The sequence below is a fragment of the Gymnoscopelus braueri genome (genome assembly GCF_963280865.1).
Source record: "Gymnoscopelus braueri genome assembly, chromosome: 2".
NCBI lineage: Eukaryota > Metazoa > Chordata > Actinopteri > Myctophiformes > Myctophidae > Gymnoscopelus > Gymnoscopelus braueri.
Window position 1 is genome coordinate 22,183,418 of NC_137604.1, and position 10,374 is coordinate 22,193,791.

Genomic DNA, 10,374 nt, shown 5'->3' on the forward strand with positions numbered 1-10,374 from the left:
TTTGTTGTCACTCACGGTGCTAGCATAAAGCAACCCAGTCTCCAGGCTGGAACGCATAAAGTCAGTGACACGGGCTGTAAACATACAGTACACTGAATGAGCAAGGTTTTGAGGTAATGAAGAAAGGGATATCGTGTTGGAAAGCGCTATGCTATATTTACTTCAAGTTACATTTTACAAGTCAAGTGCATGTGTCAAGATAAGTAGGCAAGTGTCAATACTTTGGGGGGAATACAGGAATTTGGGAATACGATGCAAAAGCAATCATATATTAAACACGAACAGAGACGCTGCTACATTCAGATAAAAGGATGTTTAAAAAAGTACATGTTACAGTACAAGGAAACAGCTGCCGACCTGAGTCTGCAAAAGTGCCACGTTCATAAGGAAACAAAGTACCTTATAAAAAAAAGCCAATTCAGAACATGAACACATTTCGGTGCCCTCATTCTGCTACAGTGGCGACAGCGAGCCTGGTGAGTCATGCGTGTTCTACAGAGAGTGGATGATGGGCTGCGAGGTCTGTGATTAAAACCAGCTCCACTATGTTGGGATTCAGCCCCACTTTCACACTTTTCCATCAGCCCCGTCTTAGCCAAGTCTTCACATTATCCTGGGAGAGGTAGATAGCTATAGCCCCGCTGCTGCTGCCAGCGTTGCCAGATTTTGCGAGAGAAATAAGCACTCGGAAAACAAGCCCAAAATAATCAACTAGGCCACCTTTAAACCTATGTACTGTATACATCGGATTTGAAAATCTGCAAAAAAAAATATTCGTGGAATAAAAATATATGTGGAATATTTGGAATATTTTCGAAACATTCTTACAACAACACAAATCTGGTACTGGGCTTCCTGGCACAAACAATTTTCAGAGGGGGAGTTAGGGACAAATACGTATTCATTTGAAAGGTCCATGACATGAAAATATTTGAGACTGGTTTAAATAATAATTTTAAAAAATTGGAAACATGCCCAAATATGCAACTACACTTTAGAGACGAGCCAGACAAAAGACAAAAACCAAACGCCCCAAGTCGCTTATAATAAGCGGAACATGGCAACACTGGCTGCTGCTGCTGCAGCAGACCTGGCTAAGAGCAAGCCCATGGCGAGGTAGGCCCGGTAAGTCCATAATAGTCCATTTGATCATGCTGCTGGCAGGCTACGTGGTCTGTGTGCAAGAGTTTCAGTGTATGGTGATGTTACATTGTTGCTGTCGGGCAGAAACGTTTTTGTGTTTTTTAGTAAGTTAAAGCTCGAAACGCCACGCAGCGCAAATCAGAAGGTAACCATATTTAATCCCAGAACCAATTGAATGGGGCAATAAAAAATGTAAATACTTTCCCCTGTGTGGAGGAATCTGGTTTATCCCATGGGCGGGAATTCAACTGGCTCAGATGGTTCTCATGAGCGCTCAGGGGGGGGGCAGTTAGAGTTTAAGTTTCTTGCTCGTGGACCCTCGGGAGTGGGAATCGAACCCAAGGGAGTCTGGGGACTTTCTGTTTCCCAGGTGGCGGTCTACTCATGTTAACCTACCCTTATTCTTTGTTAATTCACCAGTCCTTTTGGTTCCATTTATAACGCTCTCTGAGTTAAATGAACTTCACCTCAGTATACTGACTAGGTGGATCTGCTCAGCACTGTGGTGTTGTTGTGCATCTACAGCGATGGTATTATTCGGTGAAAATGTTTGTATGTATGTATACCCCTCTTTCTCCCTATAACTAGTCCCCAAGGTGTTGCTGTTAAGTCGTCACTGTCTTGTGGAAACCTCGTACGTCCAAAGTGTTTACTTTTCAGGAAACGGAATGGGAAATTGTGCGAAATAGTGAAAATAGCCGATCTGCAAGCTCTTGTAGATCGTCTATTTTCGACTGTACAGCATTAAGTGACAAAAAAAAACATTAAATATGGAGATAAGAGGTTTCTGCCCGACAACGACAAAGTATGAATCACGTCCATAGTTAGTTTCTTGCCCAGTTCTGCTCTATACAATGTGACTCACTCCCCAGCAAGAAGCATAACGTATACCTCATGCAGGATCTGTGTTTCTCTCCGTAGGGAGAACTCTGATTAATGACTTATCGGCCATCCTTCCCCCCGTGTTCTTTGCTGGTCCGGGGTCTGTGGCACGGGGTGAATCAGCCCACATTATCATCGCTGTCGGGTGGAAACCTTGTATGTCCAAAACCGTTCCTTTAGTATTATTATTATAAAAACATTTTTAAATAGCGAAAATAGCCGATCTACAAGCTCACAACGCGTCGCATCGCGACGCGTTGTGAGCTTGTAGATCAGCTATTTTCACTACTTTTGTGCGACTCTGTGATGAAGTAGAGCATTAATTTACAGGGAAAAAAGCATACAAAATTGAATTATGGAGATACGAGGTTTCTACCTGACAGCCCCACACACATATTATGATATAGGCTGACTCATGGAGGCCAACAGACAATTTAAAGAGGTTAAACAGGTCCAAGGACTGGACTCCATAAATAAAAAGGAAACAACCTCGGCATTCGTTATGACGCTCTTTCTAATCCAAGAACCAGACAGCATGCAGCGTTACAGAACGTCTGAGAAAACTGTCTGGATGAGAAACTCACGACTCAACGCCTACTGTACTGTACTGTACTGTACTGTACTGTACTGTACTGCAGGGGTTCCAAAAGTTGCGGTCGTGGGGTCGCGAAATTATTTTGGGTCATAGGATTTTTTATTTTTTTTTAAATTCAACAGAATGGATGAAATACAACCTAAAATGATTACAAATAGTACATTTGACCATTTTAATACATTTCAAATGCGCACCGAACGTGCAAGTTTATGTGCATAAATTACCTCCAGGTTTAGGTGGGGTCGCGAGTCAATGGCCGCCTTATTTTGGGGTCGCGGGCTGAAAGGTTTGGGAACCCATGCTGTACTGTACTGCAACGATTCACAACCTGTGGGCCGGGGCCCTCTGGCGAGCCGCAAGAATATTGCAAGTGGGCCGGCCCCATTGGTAAAAACACTAATATTGTATTGATAATATAACATGAATGAAATAAAATAAAATCATGTCATTTATTTCTTTAAAGCCTTGACAACTTTGTTTGTCTTTACTTCATTTATTTATTTTCATTTCATTTTATTTCTCTGTGTATGTGTCGTTCTCATATTTGTTTCTTTGTTCGTTGAATTTTCTACCTGGAAAATAATTAGAAAAAATGATATTATGCAAAAGGTGTTAAGTTGGCCTGGACCGCTGGCGTAGCGGTCCAGGCACCTAGGCTGCAAGTCAGTCTGACAGCGCCCTGCGGGTTCGAGTCCCGACGGCCTTTGCTGCGTGTCACTCCCCATCTCTCTTCCAATTTCCCCCCCAAAAAAAGCCTCGACAACTGAGAACTTATATGGCTTGCCGAACCTAATAGAACATTGGCGCCTCTTCTCCATTGAACTCAATGGAACGCGGCCGCCACGTTCTATTCTGTCGCCCTATCACATTGCATGGTGTGCTCGTTCTACATAGCACACTATGTTGGTTCCATTGATCCAAGCCGGGACACAAGCGACTGATTGATCATTAAAACAAACATGTTCTGAGAACGACACCCATCTGACCACTTAACACGGCAGACCCGCGTTAAGTGGTCAGCTGGGTGGGCCCACTTGAAAAGCTTTCAAGCTTTTCAAGTGGGCCCACCAGACCCAGAAAAGACCGCAGCTCACAGTACTTAACTTCACAACAAAAGACGAGCCAGTGTAGTTTCAGACATAGACTCATGTCTCTCTTTCTTTCCCTCTCCCTCTCTCTCTCTCTCTCTCTCTGCAATAACGACTAAAGAGAAAACAAATCATCCAAGAAGCCTCGCCAAAAAAAAGCAAACTAGACCGTTTCTTTTATCATTTCAAAGAACTGAACAAACAAACAAGCAAAACAAAAAAAAAAAAACTGCCAGAGTCATTAAAACAGCCCGCAAAACCTAAGGGAGCTAGCTTGCTTTAATTAAGCGGCGATGTCCTACTATTAACGTTGAGAGGACCGACAGAGAGGACTTAAAGCTTGCTGTGTGTGTGCGCTGTGGGCCAGGGTATAGCCCTAATGATATAAATCTACTTTAATATGATCCAATTATTTTGTTGCACAGCGTGAGACGAAGAAAAAGTCCAAGAGTGACGGGCTGGAAGATTCTAAAGTTTTACTATGGGAGCTGAAAGCCTCTACAGGGGCCACCCAATACGCTGCTGCTGCTGATGATGATGCTTGGAGGCTAGTCGGAGCTGTCAGGGATGCAAAGGATTGTTTACCATGAGGACTTCTGTGTGAAAGTACAGGAGAGAGAGAGGAGCTGGAGGGACTGCGTGCACGTACTGTTGGATGTACTGTTAATAGGGTGGAGTACGTCAGTGAGGAAGTGTGTGTGTGTGTGTGTGTGTGTGTGTGTGTGTGTGTGTGTGTGTGTGTGTGTGTGTGTGTGTGTGTGTGTGTGTGTGTGTGTGTGTGTGTGTGTGTGTGTGTGTGTGTGTGTGTGTGTGTGTCTTGCCTGCTGTGCGTGTATATGTACAAGTGCATATGCATATGCATGTCCATATACATTAATTATGCATATTTGCATGTGCATCCACTCATCCACATGTCACTCAGGAGATGTACTGTACAAAATACATCCTGTCTGTACTGTATGTAGTGCAAACCATGATTTATACTTTGTCGTGCGATTGTGTCGCGCCCCAAAAATAGCCGTTCTACAAGCTCACGACGTGTCGCGGATGCGACACGTTGTGAGCTTGTAGGTCGGCTATTTTTGCCACGCAACATCCCCACACGCAAGTACAAGTACAAGTGATCACCTCGGCTCTGTTGGCGGTTGACTATCCCCCCCAGGGTCCAGCGACGGTCCAGCCTCTTCAAGTGAGCCTTGCGTCTCTTAGTAACTGATGAGTATAAGCAGCAACCAAAAAGAGAGAAAAACAAAAACAAACATGGAGGTGTACTTGTTAGAAGCACGGATTAACAAACTTTAATAAAGGCTTTTTTTTTTTTATGTTGTTGTTAGTTGCATGGGAGAAACTTGTCCATGGGTTAGCCAAGCAAATAAATAACAGTCACAATAAATGGTGAAGCCAATATAAGTTATACCTCAGCTGGAAAAAAAAGAAATAACAATGTTTTTTAATACAAGGTAGAATTTCGCCAGCAGGCTAATTTGGTCATTAGCTTCATTGCCTTTATCCCATGAATACCCTCTTAATACCAATTATGAGATTTACACAAAAACAGAAGCAATATAGATTTAGCATCCATGATCTCAGGACAAATGAAACAGCAGCTCCTTTGTTTGAAATTAAAACATAAAATATATGAATATTAAAATGTTTTTTAGTGAAAGGCAAAGCCATGACCACCCTACGCTCGGCTTTAGAAGTTACATTAAGAAAAGTAACTACTATCAAAGTATCGTAGCACAGTTTTCTGACTAACATTGACCAGCAGGGGCGTCGCCCCCTAGTGTTCACATTTAACCTCAATTTCACTTATTTTATGCATATCGTTGCTGTCGGGCACAAACCTCTAATATCTCACATTTTAACTTTTTGTGTTTTTTCGTAGATTAACGCTATACTTGATCATACTACAGCGTCACAAAAAAGTATCAAAAGTAGCTCCACGCGGCGTTTCAAGCTTGTAGATCTGCTACTTTTGAATTTAGTTTTGGACAGGATTGTCGGTTTCCACCCGACAGAGACAATATCTTCCCCAACATCTTTTTATAAAATACATTTGGTAATGTACAAGCTTGTAGATCAGCTATTTTTCCAAAACATTTTGTCCAATGGGCCATTGATGATGATGAGTATTTTTACTTTTGGTACTTTAAGTATAATTCTGATGCCAAAGCTCAGGTCAAAATTTGAATACAGGCTTTTTACTTAACAACATATAAAACATCTTGTAATCTGAGTACTTCTTCCACCACTGCAGGCAGACACACACACACACACACACACACACACACACACACACACACACACACACACACACACACACACACACACACACACACACACACACACACAATTACAGTTGTGTTAAATTGTCTCCGTCGGGTGGAAACCTCATATATCCAGATCTACAAGCTCAAAACGCGGCGCTTTGAGACGCGTTTCAAGCTTGTAGATCTGCTACTTTTGATGCCTTTGTGTGCCGCTGTAGTATGATCAAGTAGGGCGATAATTTATGAAGTTAAAATATGGAGATAAGAGGTTCCTGGCCGACAGCAACGATATAGACAGGTATGTCCTTCCACGCCATTCAAAGCGGCACTAGCCTTCGCATCAAGGACGAGAACATTCAGTTCTCTACCACAGCTCCATTCATACATGTTGCATTATCAAACTTTTCATTACAGCAGTGGTTGGAAGAAGTACTCAGGTTTTTGCACTTAAGTAAAAGTAGAAATACCACAGTGTAAAAGTCCTACCTTCAAAAAGTCTTACTTATATTAAAGTGCAAAAGTATTGGTAAAAGTATCTCGAAGTTGTTAAAGTACTCCTTTACACCACTGTATTGCACGAGGTAAAAGATCTCATGGCTATTTATGGGAACAGTAGAACCGGCTGCAAAGCTTGTTAGCAATTCAATTCACTACCATGTCGACTGCACTTCCTCTGCCGAGCACCTCTCTCTGTCTGTGTGTGTGCAGTGTGTTCTGGTGCCAGGCTGATAACTTGATAACTAGTGGGCCGTATGATGAATCTGCAGTCATATGTAATGAGGTTTCCTTTCCCCGCCATCAACAGTCATTTGCCTCTCTTAACCCATTTACACCGGGAACGCATCTCTGTGTCATTTTTTGTTTTGAGCTAAAAAAAATGCATTATTTTACACTTTGGCTATTCAAAAATAGCAGATCTACAAGCTCGTAGCGCGGCACCGAGTGCCGCGCTACGAGCTTGTAGATCTGCTATTTTTGAAAAATCGTGAAAATGTGTGCAAATCTTGGAATGTGTATTGTTTTAAAGCCAACATTTTAAACTAAAATCTTTGCTTCTGGGGGTCCCTGGAATACAATATTTTTGAGATGGGGGTCGGCGGCCAAATGCATATCATTTTGGGGGTCCTTGACATGAAAAAGTTTGAGCACCACTGATATAGAAACCTAGGTTTTTCAGAATACTGTTGGGATTTAGAAGACATTTGTAGAATCGGCTTCAGGTCTTAATGGGTTAATGCGTTCTCTGAGGCTGCATGAAGCAGAGAAACCTTGCGTGTGTGCGCGTGTGCGTGTGTGTGTGTGTGTGTGTGTGTTTGTTTCTGTGTGTGTATTGGTAATTACTATACTTGTGAGGGCCAAATGTCCCTACAAATAATAGTAGAACTTGAGAAATATAGACATTGTGACTATTTTTGGCTTTAGGGTTACAGTAAAAAATGACAAAAACAATAACATCCGCGTCCTAAAATAACAATGTCCTCACTAGTGTAGTATTACAAACTTGTTTTGCACGTGTATTACAAACGTGTTTTTGTGTGCGTGTACGTGCGTGCGTGCGTGTGTGTAGATGGATGCCACACTCCACTCCCATCAGCTATCCATGTCCTTTCTGTTAATCTAGTTCCTTCTCCCGTCGCTCCCTTCATCTGTTTCCTGTCCTTGTGTGCGTGTCCCTTTCCTGTCCCTCTCCTCTCCTTCCACTGATATGTTCCATCTCTCCCTCTCCCTCTCCTTGAACACAGTAAACTCCTTTGTTAATACAACGCCGAACAGAACGGTGTGCAAATGGAACCCAGGCTATTTGTAAAACTCTTCGGAGTCGAATGAAGTGAGGATTTAATGTGTGTAACGTTGCCGTCTCCCGCCCTCCCTCGCTCCTTGTCCTTGAGCTCTCTGTCTCTTTATCACTCTCTCTCTCTCTCTCTCTCTCTCTCTCTCTCTCTCTCTTTGCCTCTCTCTGTGTGTCTCTCTCTCTCAATCTCTCTCCCTGACTCCCTCCTCCGACCCACCTATGCACCGCCCTCGATCCATTGAGCTCCTAATTGAAATATCAGTCGAAGGGGGAGAGGAGAAAAAAGGCACAAAAAGGGGAAATGTTATTCGGCAGGGTAATTTTTCGGCGCGGGGCTACCGCCACATCTGTCAGTTCCTCCCCAGCGAACGTGGCTGTCACTTGGGCTTAGCTTCCAGCAGTCTGCTGGGGGATAATGAGAGGTATAGCAGACAGCATGGGAGAGACTGGGTGGTGGGTAGGCATCAAAGCCCTGGGTGCAGCGAGGTGTGCAAACATGAAGACATCAGGTCTGGTGGGAGAACGAACGCCAGGCGTTTGAGAGGGGACGGGATGGCATAGTGCAGTGGTTTCCAGCGTCCCCCCCCCCCCCCCCCCGGAGCCCTCCTTCTTACATCTGACAAGAGCTGTGTGTGCACGCATACTGTACATGCATACACACACTATACACTTCTCGTACAAGGAATAGTGAAATGGACGTGTTGTGAGCTTCACTATTTATTTATTTTTAATCATTTTTTAAAAACTATTTTTGACAATATAACAGTGTTGATTTAGTCGATTAAAACTATGACGACCTTTTTTCACAGACGAAAACAAAATAAAAACTAAGCAGCGATGACTAAAGCTAAGACTAAATATAGTGACAATTTCGTCAACAAATAAAAACTAGACTAAAATGTTATGGAGGGACTAGTGGAGAAGAGATCCAGTAGAACTAAAAGACAAGTCATTTTTATGTTTGGTTGAGCTCGGGTGTTGCGCTCTGAAAATAGCAGATCTACAAGCTCACAACGCGTTGCACTGCGACGCGTTGTGAGCTTGTAGATCGGCTATCTTCAGAATGCAACCAAGTGTAAAATAAGCTACTACGACGCCATCAAGGCACCACCAAAATACATTTTAGTGGACTAAATCAACTGTAGATTTAGTCGACTATAATTTTGTGATATTTTGTCGACTAAAACTAGACAAACACTAAAACCTTTCAGATGACTAAAATATGACTAAAACTAAATGGAATTTTATTCAAAAGACTAATAACTAAAACTAAATAAAAATGTGTGGCAAAATCAACACTGCAATATAATGACATGGCCAAAATAAACAGGAATGCCAGGTTGAAACGTGAAAGTGGATGACACTTTGGCCTGTGTCTCTCTATGGCGACCCCCCGAGGGGTGGCCCAGTCGGACCCCTTGGGTAACCCGGTGGCCGTAGTGTGAAAACGTATAGCGAGGGAGAATGTGTGTGTTGTGTTCTCACACCTCCAGAACGTCCTCACACACACACACAAGTCTGCGATCAGAGAAACAATAACAGCGAGAGAGCCAGCTCATCTTAATGAGAGCATTATGTCAGGATGTTTGGCTATACGGCATGACACTTCCACAGAGCCTGCTGTTTTATCTATTGCACGGGGGATGACTACAACCATCCAGTTGTTTTTTAGTGTGTGTGTGTGTGTGTGACGTGTGTGTGTGTGTGTGTGTGCGCGCGCGCGTGTTCATTCAATTCATTTTGAGCAGGAAGCTCGTCAAAAAGAGCTCCCATTTCTTGACTTTCCTAAATATCGTTGTTGCTGGGCAGAAGCCTCAACCTTTTTGTGTTTTCTTTGGTGAATTAACGCCGTACTTGATCATACTACAGCTTCACACAAAGTAGCAGATCTACAAGCCCATTCGGGCCGCGTTCTGAGCTTGTAGATCGGCTACCTTTGCTGTTTTTGAATTTGAATCCTGATAAGTAACAGTTTTGGACATAATGAGTTTTCCACCCTAGAGAGACGACATACTATATGATTCTGAAATGACCATTCTGCATAATGAGTTATTTTACTTTCGCTACTTTAGGTATATTTTGATGCCAATGCTTCTGTACTTTAATATAAGTACGATTTTTGAAGGCAGGACTTTTACACTGTGGTATTTCTACTTTTTACTTACTGTAAGTGCAAAAACCTGAGTACTTCTTCCAACCACTGATGTAATGAAAATGTTTGATAATACAAAATGTATGAATGGAGCTGTGGTAGAGAACTGAATGTTCTCGTCCTTGAAGCGAAGGCTAGTACCGCTTTCAATGACATACCTGTCTATATAACACAACCGTAACCATGTGTGCGTGTGTGTGCGTGCGTGTTTTGAGCTTGTGGGGATCTGCTACTTTTGCTGTTTTTGAATTTGAATCCTGAAAAGTAACAGTTTTGGACATAATGAGGTTTCTACCCGACGATATGTTACTGTATGTATACCATAGAGTTAAAAAATAATAGAGAGGGCACCGGAAATCCCCGCCCATCCACTTGCATTGACCCAGCGAATACTCCTAAATCACCCCTTCTTCCGGTTTGGGAAATGTGACGGGCGGAGTCACATTTTG

General features: G+C 42.8%; 1 protein-coding gene across 3 annotated transcripts in view; it reads right to left on the reverse strand.

Moving 5' to 3' along the window:
* Positions 1 to 10,374, reverse strand: part of sh3pxd2aa (SH3 and PX domains 2Aa) — a 201,753-nt gene that overhangs the window by 30,911 nt on the left and 160,468 nt on the right. For all 3 annotated transcript variants that reach the window (XM_080419673.1, XM_080419672.1, XM_080419674.1), the window contains one exon: positions 4,837 to 4,920. In XM_080419673.1, coding sequence (XP_080275799.1) covers positions 4,837 to 4,920 — 84 coding nt within the window. The remainder of the gene's footprint in view (positions 1 to 4,836; positions 4,921 to 10,374) is intronic.